The following is a 17,940-nucleotide window of genomic DNA, read 5'->3' on the forward strand; positions in this document are numbered from 1 at the left end:
TTTTTTATTGAAGTGATTTTTCTTTTGAAAATATATATTTTTTTGTCTGAAGCAACTTATTTTTTGATTGAATTATAGAGACACAAATGTCCTAGCCAAAATGTGGTCCAAACGCAAAATTACATTACTTCAATCAAAAAAGTTGTTCTAATAAAAAAAAAAAAATAGGGCTGTCAAACGATTAAAATTTTTAATCGAGTTAATTACAGCTTAAAAATTAATTAATCGTAATTAATCACAATTAATCACAATTCAAACCATTTATAAAATATGCCACATTTTTCTGTAAATTATTGTTGGAATGGAAGGATAAGACACAAGATGGATATATGCATTCAACATAGGGAACATAAGGACTGCATTTGTTTATTATAACAATAAATTAACAAGATGGCATTAACATTATTAACATTCTGTTAAAGCGATCCATGGATAGAAAGACTTGTAGTTCTTAAAAGAAAAATGTTAGTACAAGTTATAGAAATTTTATATTAAAACCCCTCTTAATGTTTTCGTTTTAATAAAATTTTTAAAATTTTCAATCAAAAAATAAACTAGTAGCCCACCATTGTTGATGTCAATAATTACTTACACAATGCTCATGGGTGCTGAAGCCTATAAAATCAGTCGCACCCAAGCGCCAGCAGAGGGCGGCAAAACTCCATAAAACACAACAAGTGAGCGTTTCACTGTACTGTCATTGTAATATGTTTGAGCAGGGCATTTGTGCGTTAATTGCATGAAATATTTTAACGTGATTAATTTAAAAAATTAATTAACGCCCGTTAACGCGATAATTTTGACAGCCCTAAAAAAAAAAAAAACAACTAATTTAGTCAGTGTACGAAAACAGTGCCCTTCGCCGAACCCCCTTGAACTTACTCACCGAACCAACGACTTTTCCATAAGTGGGTCAAAAATTACCCATATTAGAAGCAATGTGTTTTTATGCATTTTTGTTTTAGAATAATCACTTGTATATTAATTCGTATGATATTTAAGGCCACACAAGAATGATTTCATGCTTGAAATATCTTTGGGGGGGGGGGGGGGGATAAATAAATAAATAAAACAGCAACAGACTTCATCCTTCTTTGTATTTTATCATCAATGATGAAGAGCTCCCATGCATTTTTTTGGTGAGACAGTGGTGCTAAGCCCTTGTGGAGGCACAGACCGATGTGGATATTGTGGCTCTGTGTTCTGCCCTTGGTGGGAGGTAATTCTCTCTAGTAAGAGTCATTCTGTTGGCCATGATTTGGACACTTTTTTCTTCAGAGGACACATAAGTGGAATCTTATGAGTCAGATTGATCCTGTTCAGTTGGATTTCCAGGTGGACAACTGCCACCTGGACAATAGTCTGGGTCCTCATCATCAGAAATTTCGGACACTTGAGTCCAACCTCGTCACTGCCTCTCCATCACCCAACATCTATAGGACCATTTCAGCTGTAAATCTAGCACAAATCCGATTTTTCTTTGGTGTTTTTCCGACTCAACTGAATGGGAAAAGTCGCATAAAAGTGGACCATTTTCAAATTCGATCCAGGTCACTTTCGTATGTGGTTAAAATCCCATCCGGGCCACATTTTTCAAGGATGTGGCTGCGGTCCGAACTGTCGAGTCCCCCAAATTGGAATTCATGCAGCAATTAAAATCAGCAAAGAGCGAGAGGGACAGGGTGCTACGGTAGCGGTGCAGCTGTGCATTAGCGTTAATGCCTAGCTTGAACGCGACTTTTGGGGAAGGAGCGGGCTTGACAAAAGTCATTAAAAAAAAAAACGGGTTGAGAATAAGCCTGACAATGCTTGGTTTTCTCTCATGCGGGCCAGTTTGCTCAGCGCATCTCGGACTACGAATTAGAGCGCATGTGTGAAACTTGAACAGGCTCAATGGACAAAGGCAGTCTGAACAGGTATGCCAAAAAAACAGATATGACAAAAAATCGGAATTGTGCATTAGGACCCGCGGTATGAATTTAGCCTTAGTTATGAAGTAGGTCAGTTTGTTGATAAATAATAATAAAGAGTCATGAAAGACACACACACAAAATACTATATGGACATAATACTTACAGTACACGTATCAGCTCTTGCTGTGTAAAATAATCTTAAGGGATGTCACTTTTTACATACCTAGTCTGTGTGGTCCACGGTAAATTTATTCCTGACAGCTAAAGTTGATAAGAATGAAAGATTCCCATTGGATTCCATAGAAAATGCATGTGGGTCATTTTTGACCCACTTGTGGAAGCTTAGGGTAGTAATACAAAAATGGCAATTTCATCAAATGTATAAAAAGTTCATCAAAAATTTGAATGGCATTGTATCAAAAACATGTTTTGGAGGAATACCTTGAATATGAATTGATAACAATTTTTCATTCCGAAGATATTTCAAGAAATTAACCTCACCGGGTCATTTTTGACCCACTTATGTATCTAAGGGTTAAGAACCTCGAGAAAACAATCTAGAGGTATGAAAGAAGTCATAATTGTGTTAAAATAGTTCATGGTTAAACTAGTCGTAAAACTCAAAAGTAGACTAATCGGTTGAAAAATAAACGTTTGGGACAGCCCTAGTATGAAGCTTCCTTAATGAATTTCATCCCACATCCATGTTTTCATCCAAAATACGACATGAAAGCGAAAGCTGCTTCTTTTTTTAACGTAATGCGGCACACATGCTGAGGCTTTAACGAGACTAGACGACAACAAACGGCGCCTTTGAAGCAGCAACAGAGACAAATCTCCAGAAGACGCTCGCCTGCACCAAAAAAAGACCCTTATTTTCTGCTCGGAAAATAAGCCAATTTTGTCAGGGGAAAAAAAAGCCTCATCCAGAGTCCGGGAAAGATTTGTGCACTACAACAGCAAATGTTTATCCAGAGCGATTGAATTGCCCTAATTAGCAGAACAGCAATTTACAAGCTGTTAATTACTGCCAAAGAGAGTGCGTGTTACTCAAACAGAGTTGTTTCTCTTTCTCAAAATAGATGCAAATGGAAGCCTAAAGGAAGGATGAGTATATTGTCACATTGCAGGGACTGATTGAATCATGTTGGAGAAATGTAGCAGAAAAGCAGGACTAAGTGGATGATTTTTGGGATCGTTTTGAAAGAGAAGGACGACATTTAAGCAGTGTTGATATCGCCAACAATGACTATAACGAAAATATTTAGTCGACAAACAATTTTTTCATGACTATGACGTAACGATGACAAGCTAAAAACGTGGCTTGGGCAATAACGAAATATTTCGTCAACCAACGCTTTTTTCATAACGATGACGAGACGATAACGAGCTCAAAACATGTTTTGGGAGACTAAACAATAACGAGACGAATGCCAGTTTTCATTTGACCATTGGCGCCGTTAGGCTCATTTTAGAGGGGCTTCAGCCGTTATCCAATCAATTCCACTTGTTCAGATAGAGGATGCCCACATCACTGAAAATCCAGTCTGTGTTTTCCCTGTGACCTTGCTTGCAGTTGGTACGGGCAACGTGTGTGTGTGTGTGTGTGTGTGTATACCTCTTACGCACACAGACCAGAGTGTAAATAGATGGGATTAAGGATGGACATAAGAAGGTTTTTCAAGAAAGAGAGTATTTATCACTCTTACTGGAAGTAAAAGTTAGTTAGCTTTAGCTTCAGCCCCTAGCTAACAACAGAAAGTCCCATGTAATTAATAAACCAAATGTTCCATGTTTGACAAATAAAAATCTGGCTTTCACACTACTGACAATCTCTGCGCATGTCTTACCTATGTTGTTTTGCGGTTAATAGTTACATCCCAGTTCTAAAATAACGCTGTTAGTCAGCTGCTGCTGCTGCTGCTAGGTAGTTAGTCTGAAATGCATTGTAAAGTTCCTGGTTGTTTATAGAGTTAGGTGTGAATTCTTTTTAACTCTATCTTTGGGGTGACTTCCTTCTGGAGGATCAGCTGTGTTTCTCACTTTACGCATAGACGAGTACAGGAGTTGAGCTCATTCACATATAATTATTATCAATGGATAGTCATAATCATACACTAATAATAATCACTCAACCCCCTTTATTGGCCTTTTAGGAGTGGGGCACAGACCTCTACTGGAAAGGTGAGTAGGAGAGTAATTAGAAAGTGGAGAAAGCCAAGAAGATGATTATATACATATATACACATACGTATATACATACGTATGTGTATATATGTATATATATATATACACACACAGATATGTGTCGATATTTAAAGAAAGAACCAGAACAGTAATCGACTGCTCAGTTTCATTTAAATCCGTGCAGAATTGAAAAAAACAAGCAAAAAATTTAACTGCACTGTACACAGAAGCTTAACAAGCTCAAAAACTCCAAAACCTCCAAAACACAACAAGTGAGTGTTTCACTGTACTGTCATTTAAATCTGACTGAGCGGGGCATCTGCGTTAATTGCGTCAAATATTTTAACGTGATTAATTTAAAAAATTAACGCCCGTCAACACGATAATTTTGACAGCCCTGGTAAATATATATATATATATATATATATATATATATATATATATATATTACATGGTTTTAAGCACTTCAAATGCAATAATTATGATAAGTTTTAAACATTTTACTGTCCCACCGAATTATTTTAAACAGGAATAAAGCAGAAAATGCTTGACTTTATTAAATGCTGCAGTGAGTCCACTCAAATCCAAAGCTTCTCACTTACACACAATGAGCTGCCACAGCAGCTGTTTAACAAGTAAAACGATGACTTATGCATGCGGCACTTTGAAGCTCATTTTTCTGGCAACATCAAGCATCAACGTCTGTCAATCATTGTTAAATTTAATAAGCAACTCCAGCGCACTCACTGCCTGGAGCAGGGAGAGAGAGGGAGAGTAAGACTACGCGATCGGCTCGGGACAGCTCATCTGTTTTTGTTTTTTTTTTTTAAGGAAAAAAAAAATCAGTGATGAGCTGACGACGTGAAGTAGCGAGGGATCGCAACCCCCCGACAATTCGCAATGTCAGTTTTTTCTAATACCGGTCAGCCCTACAGCTTTCATTTCAATTTTTTGGGACAGGTCCAGCGATCACGTTGATGATCGCAGCCAATGAGAGAATGGATGGACAATTGGGACCAGTAAAACTGGCACATCAGGAGGAAATGGAAAGCATGTCAGAACTAATTTAAGCAATCAATACACACGGATAATCGGGGATGGTGAGACTTAAGATCCCAGGGGTGCAATTGGCCTTGTTTTATCAATCCTGAAGGCATCTGTGCATGTACATGTGTCGTGTGTGGACGTACCCGGAAGTCGATGCCCACCGTGGAGATGAAGCTGCCGGCCAGGAAAGCGCCGTCCTTGAAGCGAACCAGAAGGCAGGTTTTGCCTACGCCCGAATCGCCCACCAGCATCACCTAAGGATCACGACATGCTTCAGAGTTATTATTTCAATCTCTGTCATTAATGTTAGATCGCTGCCAACCCTCCGAGTCAAGGGCGGACTGGCATACATGCGATGAAGGGGATTTCTCCGGTGGGCCGGTGTAGGGAGAAAAAGGTACAGTAAGGTCGCAATTCCTAAAATAAGTAGGGTTTGGTGTCACTACATATGCGAGTACTGCAACTCTACATATTTTACACGTGCACGGGAAAAAACGGTTTTGGGTAAAAATATGTAGGAATTGTGGTGGCCAAATGACCTGAGCCTGAAATTGGAGCACTCATATAATCCAAGCATTATGGTAAATGCAGTCCGACCGAGCGGCAAGGCAGTTGACTTCCGTATACTCGCGTTGTTCCCAACTCTTAAAGACACTGTCAACAGTCTAAAATATATGACGCAACCATTGTCATCATTTAAGGAAACAAACTCGCATAATCTTAAAATCGCTCCATCTACATTAGCGTTGTGTGCGCTGTCATGTCAGTATAATGTTATCTGATCCCCCTGAGCAATGGGTCGTTTTAGTAAATGGTTACAGTTCTCATTTTTGTGGCACTGTAAATCCACAAATCTGAATAAATTCTGGACAAAGTTGGTGAATATTAGTAGCAGACCTCTATGACTACTAGCGTAGTCAAAACTAGGCATTTTTGCCGTACCAATATTTAGAAAAATGAATTAAAAGTCCTACATGTACACTTCGATCAGGTTACAGTTCTCATTTTTGTGGCAATGTAAATCCACAATGCTGAATAAATTCTGGACAAGGTTGGTAAATATTAGCAGTGGAGCTCTATGACTACTCACAAACTCAAAACTATGCATTTTTGCTGTACCAATATTACGATAATTTGAATTAAAAGTCCTACATGAGCACTTTGAGTAAGGTACAGTTCTCATTTTTGTGGCACTGTAAATCCAAAATTTTGAAGAAATTCTAGCCAAGGTTGGTGAATTTTAGTAGTGGACCTCTCCGACTATTCCCATCCTCAAAACTAGGCATTTTTGCCGTCCCAATATTTAGAAAAATAAATTAAATGTTCTACATGTGAACTTTGATCTGGTTACAGGTTACAGTTCTCATTTTTGTGGTACTGTAAATCGACAATTCTCAATAAATTCTGGCCAAGGTTGATAAATATTACCAGCGGAGCTCTCTGACTACTCAAAAACTCATAACTATGCATTTTTACCGTACGAATATTTTGAAAATTTTGAATTAATAGTCCTACCTGTGTTCGTTAACGTTCTATAATGATTTACTCATGTTATAATTTTTTGTATCAATGACCTGTTTGTAATAAAGGGAACCTCGGACCTCAATAATAAGCCACAGTTGTTTTCTTTTATTAAAATCTGTTATTAGAAACACATAAAATATTGCCACTGATTTAAAAATTTATAATATTTACTCCATGTTTTGACCTAGGCGCCATGTTTTATGCGCACAATGGACACTGGGGGTAGTTTGTCACTAGACAAACACTACAGGGTTATTGTTATTACTTCTAAGCGGCGAAAAGTGGCAAGTACTTACTATTTTTGTTTCTAGTGAGTCTTTTATTACTTTTTCATTGCCGCAAAATACCTTTTTCAAGTGGTTCCCTCTCATTTATTTATGCATTGTGTTTTCTTATGGTAGCTTTAACGCAGATTGTTGATCTGGTTACCACATTAGTCCCGTAGCGTATTTAAACCATCCTTATTTGATATTACTACATTTAAGTATTTTCTTAAGGCCTCTTTAGTATCTTCTGTCTGTAAGCATCTAAACAAAACAAGCTGAAAGTACACGGTAGTACTTTGGCTGTCAAATTCGCCTCTTGTAGACGTTTCGCCGGTGTAGCACACTTTGGCAGAACACTGTTTTTTTTCCTATTCTCATCTCATCCCATCTTTCCTATTCATTTTGCTTTTGCTGCTCATTTTGTGAAATATCGACAGTGCTGTCCTGCTCACTAACTCATTTGCTCCCCGAAACGTATGAATACGATCTATTTTTAATTGTTTCAGTGTCCCAAAAACGTATTTATACGACTTTTACGTTTTTTTTCACAAGAGCATCTCTAAGTTCTGATGCAACTTCGCTAGACTGTACAATGCTCAAAACCCATTTTAAAGCAATAAAATTGGCCACTTGAGGGAAGTAGCGCATTTGGTAAGAATTTATCGAGGACCACGAAAGGAAATGAAGTGAAGAAAAAAGTCAGGAAACGGAAGCTGGAGGAGCCTTGTGAAGAAGCGTGAGAAAAATGTGGAGAACGATGGAAAACAAAAGGCAAACGAAACTGGAGGAGTGTTTTGGAAAGAAAACGATACAATCGTCAAAGAAAGATTAAAAAAAATCTAACTTGATGAGAGTTAACTCCATCTGCCGAGACCGCCGCGGCCACAAAAGCGTCGTGTTTCACACGCGTTCGGCAGAGCTCACGTCGCGTTACACCTGAGCCCGAGGTCGAAACCAACGATGAAGATGATGAAAAAAGTGAGACCGATCTTGAGCCAAACTCATCATATTACTGGGAGCCACCTCATTCAACTGGGAGCAGCCGAGAGCCTTCCCCGCTGTTATGTGCGCAAATATGGGCTGTCAAACGATTAAAATTTTTAATCGAGTTAATTACAGCTTAAAAATTAATTAATCGTAATTAATCGCAATTAATCGCAATTCAAACCATCTCTAAAATATGCCATATTTTTCTGTAAATTATTGTTGGAATGGAAAGATAAGACACATGACGGATATATACATACAACATACTGTACATCAGTACTGTATTTGTTTATTGTAACAATAAATCCACAAATGGCATTATTAGCATTCTTTCTGTTAAAGTGATCCACGGATAGAAATACTTGTAGTTCTTAAACGATAAATGTTATAGTTACAAGTTATAGTAATTTTATATTAAAACCCCTCTTCATGTTTTCGTTTTAATAAAATTTGTAAAATTTTCAATCAAAAGTAGAGTTAATATAATAATAAGAAGAATAAAAATAGAGTGAAAAGTTTTACGTGTATTTTGCATAGGTAAATTGATATGGAATGTCAGTTTATTTAGCATTGTTGTTTAACTGTGTGTCAGAATAGGGCCTCATTACTATAGACTGAAGTGCTTTTCTTTTTGAGAACTTTTTTTTTTTTTTTTTTTGAGAGATAGGAATATTATTTGTGTTGTGCTTTCACTAAACGATACTTATGTTTGTTGTGAAGGAGAAGCTTATGCCAATAAATGGCGCGCCTGTCTCCACTCGCCTTTACTGTATAACATATACAGTGGGGAGAACAAGTATTTGATACACTGCCAAAACCCATTGGCAGTGTATCAAATACTTGTTCTCACCACTGTATCTGTACATATCTTACCCAAAATAAAACAAGAGACACATAATTGCCACTAAAAGAAAGAAAACTTACCGGAATATCTGTGGAGCACAAATAGCAATTTGCATTGCATTGTGAATACAGCATAAACGTCTCACAACTACTAATTCTCCCACGTTTAGAAGACATAACATGAGTATGGAACGGCGCTGCCCCCAAGCGGCCGGTGGCATTCTCTTCACTCTTAATGTCCATAAACGGCCTCATTGTAATGTTTGAGGCAATATGCCAGCGGGTGCGTTAATTGCGTCAAATATTTTAACGTGATTAATTTAAAAAATTAATTAACGCCCGTTAACGCGATAATTTTGACAGCCCTAGCGCAAATATTTCAACAGTTCAATCAGTTCAGTTATGTTTAAATAAATTGTTACTTTTTGATCAAAAGCTCTATTTGTCTTGTTGTTTATGTTATTTTGTAGAATGAAAATATTATTCAGATGTTTGGGATGTCACAAGATCAAAAAAATAGCTGTGTTAAAGTCAATGTTTGAAATGTATGCTTTTACAAAAAGCTCAATGTCCGTTTTTTCATCAAACATTGGAAAATTGCTCAAACTAAGCTATTTTCTAATGCTGATAGCTAAAGAATGGAAAAAGATATGAACTTACTTTTTTTTCCTGCTGAAAGAAAAGAGTCTAATCTTTCTTTTGGTGGGTTCCATGTTTATATAGCAATAGAACGGAATTGTCTGTGTGCCTTGCAAAATCAGTCAAAATCCAGTAAAACGGCCGGGAGCAAAGGGGGTTGCTCCGGTGAAAATGGCTGAGAGTGAATGAGTAAAATGTGATGGTTCACTTACTTATTTTCCCCCAAATTTGTGTCATTGTTTGCATACTATCCTTCATTAAAATATGAAAACCTATAAATGTTTGGGTGGTTTTAGTTACAGCAGACAATGTTTTTTCATCTGTGTGATTTTGACATAGATCAGATCACATTTGATGGTGATTTTATGCAGAGATGTGAGAAATTCCAAAAGGTTCAGATACTTTTTTCATACCACTGTATACTTTCCTGCGCTGTATTTTGTGGGTCAACTGTTGTTGATTATTTTGCGATAGTTTTTCTTTTTTTTCTTTTTTTTTTTTTTTTATGGGGGAGGCGCGAAAGGGTCGGCCAGGGCACCATGTAGGCTAGGAACGCCACTGGACATCAACGACACTGGAATATATTCGTCTAATGCCAGCTATCCTATTTCGAGTGGATTTAATGCTGTCAACGAGTCAAAGTTTCTTAGAGGAATGAACACATTTGAGTGAAGTGATGCAAGACTTGCGCTTTATCTCCGCCTATAAATAGTCGACTTTTATGTGTGCAGATGTTCATCAGTCGCTTTTAAAGCCTCTGCCAGCACAATCAAAGGTGCAGAACAAGAACCTCGCTCTATTTGAGGAGGGCATAAAAATACAATGAAGAACGCGACGCTCCATCAAACTTTGCCTAGATGAAACGTGAAAACATAGTTCTTCTCCGATCAAACTCGATGGGAGACTGTCGCTGGGAGGAATTGGAATTTTTTGGTGTGCGCGTTACTGAGGGCGCCCAAGCCACGCTGTGTTGATTGTGCGCGTTATCAGCCGACATGCCTCTCTCCACGTTATCGATCGTCTATTGACACAGCTGGCCGCGGGAGCGTGCTGCTGTGTAATGAATAAAAGCTGCTTGGTTACAAAAAAATAAAAGGAAGGCTTGCAAAGCAAGAGTGGAGGAAAAACAAGGAAGATGTCATCACTGCAGCGCAAATTACCCAGATTTCATGAATGACTGACAAATAAATAATGTATGAAAATATAATAAAGACTAGTGCTGTAACGATTAATTAATTAATCGAAAAAATATTCGAATTAAATTTTGTTGCTTCGAGTATTCGTTTAATTAAAGTGGCGTTGTAATGGTTTATTTTGAAAGTGTTTGCATTTAGTTTTACTGATTAGAGTGTATACACTCCCCTCTGGCCTGCCTCTTTTCACATGACTTAATCCAACTGCTCCCTGTTAAGACCAACGTAAGCTAAGTTTTTGTTTGAGTTAATGTATTTAACGTAGGGCTGCCAAATGATTAAAAGTTTTAATCCAGTTAATCACAGCTTAAAAATGAATTAATCGTAATTAATCGCAATTCAAACCATCTCTAAAACATACCATATTTTTCTGTAAAGTATTGTTGGAATGGAAAGATATATACATTCAACATACTGTACATAAGTACTGTATTTTTTTATTATAACAATAAATCCACAAGACGGCATTAACATTAATTCTTTCTGTGAAAGGGATCCACGGATAGAAAGACTTGTAATTCTTAAAAGATGAATGTGAGTACAAGTTATAGTAATTTTGATAGTTTGTATATTGTGACTAAATATTGCCATCTAGTGTATTTGTTGAGCTAAACTTAATGTTTGAATAGAGTATTATTTTGCATAGCTATTTTGATTGGGAATGCCAGATCTCTTTGCATTGAGTGCTTTTCTTTTTGTGAACATTATTTTATTTTTAAGAGATAGGAATATTATTTTTGTTGTGCTTTCACTAAATGATACTGTATCGACTTAAATGTTCTTAACTGCCCAAATGCATGATGGGAATTTGAGCAACCATGAGTCACAGTGGTTGCTGCAAATGGTATATCTTCTCTGCGTTGAGTACATTACATGGTGTTAAGAAAAAGATTATCATTCCAGGTATTCTTCCCTTGTCGCTTGCCACAATAGTTATAACAGTTGTGGAAGAAATGCCACTGCTTATTCCATTAAATAGCGGGGCTCCAATTAATGCCTGCGTTACCAATTCGCCCTTCTTGGTAATTAGCCGTGCTATGGACTGGCGTTTCATGTTGGCTCGTTGTCGTCGGTTTGGCTCGGTTCGTCCTATTTCCTCCTGAGGAAGACGGTGGCGTACATATAAACACTGAGAGGCGTTGGATGGCGTTTTGTGGGTACTTTTATTAACAAAACAAAAGCATGTGTGCGACGCAGCACTTGAGCCTGCGCTAACTGCGCACTTTCTCTACTCTCTCGCTCCCTCTCTCGCTCGACCGCTTTCTTCCTCACTGCTCAATCTGACAATGCCGGTCACATTGAAAATAACAGTGGCCCCTTTGGCGGGTGCCGGTAACACCTGCGTCTACTCCACTTTTTTTAGCTCTCAATATACTTCAAACGGCACCATTGTAGTCTGGTCGCGGAAATGCTTGAGTGGGTCGTTCCGCGCATGCGTTAATTGCGTTAAATATTTTAACGTGATTCATTTAAAGAATTAATTACCGCCCGTTAACACGTTAATTTTGACAGCCCTAATTTAATGCATTCATAATTTAGTTTATACGTCTATTTAGCAGTTTTTTTTTTGTGGGAATATGTGTCTGAAGCATTTGTTAGGAGCATTGTAAAAAGAAAACCTTTCAGAACTTTAGCATTTTATAGCATTTAAGCTAGCTGACTTGTTCTATATAAGTTAGCCAATTGTTCTTTTATTGGACATAGATCCTCATTTAAAAATAAAATTGTACCGTTTGAGGCTCAGCTCAAGTATTTTAATTTTTTATGTTCCTTATCCGTTTACTCGATTATTCGAACTAACTAGTCCATCGATTAATCGACGACTAATATATTCGATAGCTGCAGCCCTAATAAAGACATTCGTGAATTAATACAAATAATATATAATTGTGAGCATATGCTGTTACGCACAATCATATTAAGTAAAGGTAGTTCCCGGGTTACAACGTCCTCAATTTATGCGTTTTTGACTTTACCGACGCCGGAGTCTCGCCCACTATTTTGTCTTCAGTCGTTTTTTTTTTTTAGTCGCATGAAGAGTACCTTATTGTACCTCACAGTATTTTTTTCTTTTATTTTCATGACGTGTTCTGTCCTCACTAAACGTTAAGTTGTTCAGCATTACAGACAGCAAACAAGGCAATTGTGCTTTTGAAGCTTTTTACCTCCTTCACGTTTGTCAATTTATAAAGCTGTAACATACAGTATGTACACTTGTGCACAAAACGACACACATTTTAACAAAAAAAAAAAAAAAAACACTTGTTACAAAACATATGGTTTTCAAACATCCATCTAGTCTGATCAATATGTAAATTTAGTAGATTAAATAAGGCAAATTTGCCCCTAGCATAAATGCTACAAATGCTAAAGTATTTACAATTCTCATAGCAAATCGCTTATACGTAACTCCACAAACCGTAGCTGTAAACTTAACTACAAATGCATACACAAACATATATTATCTGAAACAACTTACAGCCTTATGTGGCCCAAACCAGAGCGTAGCTATTCATTATCCATGTCAGACGTCTGAGTCCGCTTCTCTGTCATACAAGACGACAATCCAGTCAGACCCAACGCTGCCACCAGAGGGCAGTGTATCCTCCATCATTAAACAAAATACAATATTTTTGGACTTTTTGGATAGTTATTATGTAGGGGTACTTAAAGCAAAACTTGGTAACTTTTCAGTTTTGGTCAATTTTAGCGACGCTGGTGGACAAAAGTGGTAGTGTTTGCTAATGTATTTACAATTCTCATAGCAAATCGCTCATATATAACTCCATAAACTGTAGTAGTAAACTTAATTACAAATGCATACACAAACATATATTAGCTGAAACAACTTACAGCCTAATGTGGGCTTAACCAGAGTGTAGCGATTCTTTATCCATGTCATACAGCTGAGTCCGCTTCTCAGTCATACAAGGCGACAGCTCAGTCAGACCCAACGCTGCCACCAGAGGGCAGTGTATCCTCCCTCATTAAACAAAATACAATACTTTTGGACTTTTTGGATAGTTATTATGTAAGGGTACTTAAAGCACCACTTGGTAATTTTTCAGTTTTGGTTGATTTTAGCGACACTGGTGGATAAAAGCGGTAGTGTTTTGCCTTAAGGAAGACTGCGTTTCCTATGAGGGCCAGTGCACACCCGCACAATGTCGTAAAATCATCAGTCAATTAAAAATCAATCTCCCGGTCAACTGCAGATGGATTACACAACATTTCTGTTTCCAGCGGCTGTGTGAAGCATGAATAGTAATAAGTTAATGAATCCAGTTGTTGCTAAACAATAGCACCCCAGCGAATGAAAGCCGGGCCAATGTTTATTCTGTATATCCTGGTGGCATCCCTTTTTTTCCTCCTCAGACAAAACTTTTTGTCTCTTTTGTTGATGTGCCATCTGTGCAGAATTTGTGTGAAAGCGTTTGTATTTACTTCCTTCTTTATGACGAAAGTGGGAACTAATGTATGCTCTAAAGGAGTCAGCACATTTGTCGTTTTTTTTATGAGGCAGGATTCCTTCCAAGGTCCTCAAAGTTGATTAGTGCCGGTGAAAGCGATACAGACCCCCTCAAGGTATAAAAGAGGTGTCATTCAACCAGTTGTCAGTCGAATCAAAAATGTTATGACAATATTTTATAAAGGTTGAAAGGTTACCTAGTGTTGCTTTAACTGGTTAATTCCGATTTACACGGAAATTCGAGTTACGTCACACGCGTAGGAACCGAACCCGTTCGTAAGCCAGGTACTACTTGTAAAATTACATGCATTAATGACCATAATATTGAAAATATGATAGCAAACGCAAACAAATACTATAGTTAAAAAAAAACTATTTGGTAACACTTTATTTGATAGTGGCATCATAAGGCTGTCTTAAATATGACATGACACTGTCATGAGCATTAATGAATGCTTATGACAGATGTCATTAAGTGTCACCAGGCAAATTTTGTCATCACCATTCACGTCTTGTCCGCATCTTTTACATCCACCCAAAAGTGACAATGTCATCCAGCATAAGCATTGATTAATGCTGATGACAGTGTCATGCATACCTGTCAACCAGAGGCTGTTGGCAATCTTACAAATAGTGACCAATGCCCTTACAAATTGGTGACGAATCTTACGTTTTGTAAAGCGTGCAATATGAAACAAAAATAAAACTAAATTTTTAAAACAATATGAATTTATTGGTAATATTGTGACATATAACCTGGTGCAATCAAAGAACAATCAATATCTTCAGCTACATCATGATTACTAAAATTTAACAGTGACTTTTGTTATAATTGTATGTAGCATTTTTGGCAATTTCTATCATGTGTTTTGATAGTTTGTTAGTGTGTCCAATTTAAAAGGTCAATTGATAAAATGAATTTACCGATGCAAATCTTTGAGTCAGGGAACATTTCTTTAGCTAATTCTGAGAAGTGATCAGCGATAGTTGCCGGCAAATTGTGTTCGGCAACAAATTGGCAGAATAAAATCTCCGCTTTCGACACTTTTCATTCTGCAGACTGCATCTTTATGACCAGTTTTGTTAATCTCACTTTAAAGTAAGTAATTAATCACAGTTACAAATTACTTCTCCCAAAACGTAATTTAGTAACTTAGATACCTGAATGTACGAGTAATTAGTTACTTGGAAAAGTAACTGGTGTTACCTTTCATGTTTTTTTTTAAAAATTTCATTAAAAAAAAAAAAAAAAATGAAAGAAAAAACATACCGTAATTTCCCGAATATAACGCGCACTTTTTTTCCCCAAAATCAACTTGTAAACTCATGGTGCGCATTATAAACGGGTACATGGATGGAGACAGAAATATATATGTAATACATATATATATAAACCGATTTTTTTTCATTGACACGGCCACGTTGTGTTGAAGAAACGTATGCGGCGACCCGTTGCCGACCATTACGGTACGTGACGTCACCGTTTTGTTTCGGTAATACTTCACTCTAATCGGCCGAATGATTTCGTCTGTGTTAAATTCTGCTTTTTTCACTCTTCATAAAGCACAGAATTTAGTTTCTTAAACTCATTTGAGTCGACGTTTATTGCAGCTCCGCAATTCGGACTATAACAAATGTAAGGACACACACTTCCTATGTCCGTCAACTATATCGGTCCCTCGGAAAACTCAAACCCAAATAACAATAGTTCCTTTTGTTACTGTCGAGTTGACAGCTATGAGCTCTCACGGATTTCCGACTTACGTTCTCACTTTCATTTTACCGTATCAATCCATGGAAGAAACATTTATTCATCATGAGGAAACGAGCAAGTTATACAGCAGCCTTTAAAAGAAAAGTCACATCTGTTTTGTTTTCTCCTAGATTCTGGTAAGTTGGAGAAGTTGTCAAATCATATTATTACCGTAAATATTGTCAGTTTACGGTAATGTTTTGAACTACCAATGTGCTATGCTTGTGCTGTGTTTCACCAGTCAGTAAAATGACATCTCTGTATCTGGACACAAGCTCTGTTTTCTTCTAAAATTAGGGTGCGCGTTATAAACGGGTACAATAATTTCCCCTAGATTTTACAAGTAAATTTGGGGTGCGCATTATACACGGGTGCGCCTAATATTCGGGAAATTATGGTAGTAACCGTTGCTATGTTTGGAAGTCATTTAATGTTCTGAATCAACCGTTGAAGTTGTTAAAATTGCTCCCGTTTTTGCATTAGTTCCTTTCTGTCCACTTTCAACATGTAAAAGTTTTACTCAGAGCCTTTCTGAGAAGTCTACTGCTTGAAGATGGCGGCTGTTTACTAACGCTGGTAAGTGTATCATTTCGAATCTAGTTCATATACATGTGATATCTGGCGTAGCATCATGTGAGCGTAGTTTGTAGGCTGTCGGCTACAGTCAAGGAATATTGGAGCCACCTAGCCTAGCATCGCGTTTACAACAGCGTCACAACAGCGTCACAACACTCTTTCCTCCTTCCCACTCCCGCTCTTCTCTCTCTGTGTCTCTAACCTTTCTCGCGTCATTCAACCAATGTAGCAACGCATGGTAACGCACATTGTCTCGTTGCCGAAACGGTGACAAAATCCGAACGGAGAAAAAAAACGTAATGCATGAAAAACGTACAGATTTTGAACGTACGGCGTACACATTTAAAAATCAGTGCTCACTTGTACAAATTACGCCGAAACCGTACAACTTGACAGGTATGTCATGATTATGACGGTCTTATGACACCACAGTCAAATAAAGTGTTACCAACTAGTTTTATATGCAGGGATGATAATTCATCATCATATATAAATTTAGAATCAATTAAAACAAATTATTGTTGAAGCAGCGCATAAATACCAACCATAGTAGTAATATACCTGAAATATTATGTTCCTACTAATAGTTAAATCAAATGGTGATGAGTAAAATTGCAACTAAAACCGAATTTATTAACAGCAAATGTTGGATAAGTGCTGCACAATGTTTCTAGTCTTCTGTCCCTCTCGTGTAAAATAGGTTGAGGTAACTAAAATACACCTTAAAATTAATAAATATAATTCTAGTAAGAGCGAAATGTACACCTCATGCCACTTTGAACCGCAATACAATGCTGAACGTACCTTGAAGGCGATGTCGTAAAACTCGCTGCTGTTGCTGATGGGGGGTCCGCTGGGATGGACCACCCCGTTCAAGTGCGCCATGGCCGGGCTGCTCCGCGCACCTTTGCCGCTGCCTTTCCCGGAGGGGCTGCCAGTGTTTCTGCTCCTCGTTGCCTTCTTGCGAGACATGCCCTCGGAATTCAAGGAACTTCCTCAAGTTAATGCAACAAAAACAACTCAAAAAAGCTTTTAAAAAAAAAAATCACACAAAAGTTAAATGAGGCAGCCAAAAAAGGAGAGACGTTTTTAAATATCCACGAGGATGTTCGAAATTGTTCTGCTTGGTGGTCGTTCTTCTTGTGGCACCGTGTGATGCATGCACTCTGTGCTGCTGATGCATATGAACGCACCTTCAGCTCTGACTGCGAGGAGCTGTTTCTCCTCACTGGGGAGACGTCATCGACTCGGACACCTGTGGAAGCCAACGTGTGATTTCAATGGAACGCCACAAGAGGGAGACACACGAACACTTTCAAACAATCATTTGAGTTTTTTTGTTTTTTTGTTTTAAATACACATGAAAACCTTTTCCCTAACGCAACACATTAATATTTGTAGGAATTCATGTTTATTTTATTTTATTTTTGCAATTTTCATCATAAAAAAATTATCATTCTTTGGTTTAACAATTTATCAAGTTAAAACATTTTTTCCCCACCATATTACCACATTTTCATTATCATTCATTTTTTACCATTTA

General features: G+C 37.5%; 1 protein-coding gene across 1 annotated transcript in view; it reads right to left on the reverse strand.

Moving 5' to 3' along the window:
- LOC130931775 (ras-related protein Rab-26-like) overlaps nt 1–17,615 on the reverse strand; it is an 87,293-nt gene extending 69,678 nt beyond the window's left edge. The window contains exons 1-2 of the mRNA XM_057860795.1: nt 17,202–17,615; nt 5,291–5,401 (exon numbers count right to left, since the gene is read on the reverse strand). Coding sequence (XP_057716778.1) covers nt 5,291–5,401; nt 17,202–17,369 — 279 coding nt within the window. The 5' untranslated portion in view covers nt 17,370–17,615. The remainder of the gene's footprint in view (nt 1–5,290; nt 5,402–17,201) is intronic.
- Between the last annotated feature and the right edge of the window lie 325 nt (nt 17,616–17,940).

Source organism: Corythoichthys intestinalis, chromosome 16 (genome assembly GCF_030265065.1).
Source record: "Corythoichthys intestinalis isolate RoL2023-P3 chromosome 16, ASM3026506v1, whole genome shotgun sequence".
Classification (NCBI taxonomy): domain Eukaryota; kingdom Metazoa; phylum Chordata; class Actinopteri; order Syngnathiformes; family Syngnathidae; genus Corythoichthys; species Corythoichthys intestinalis.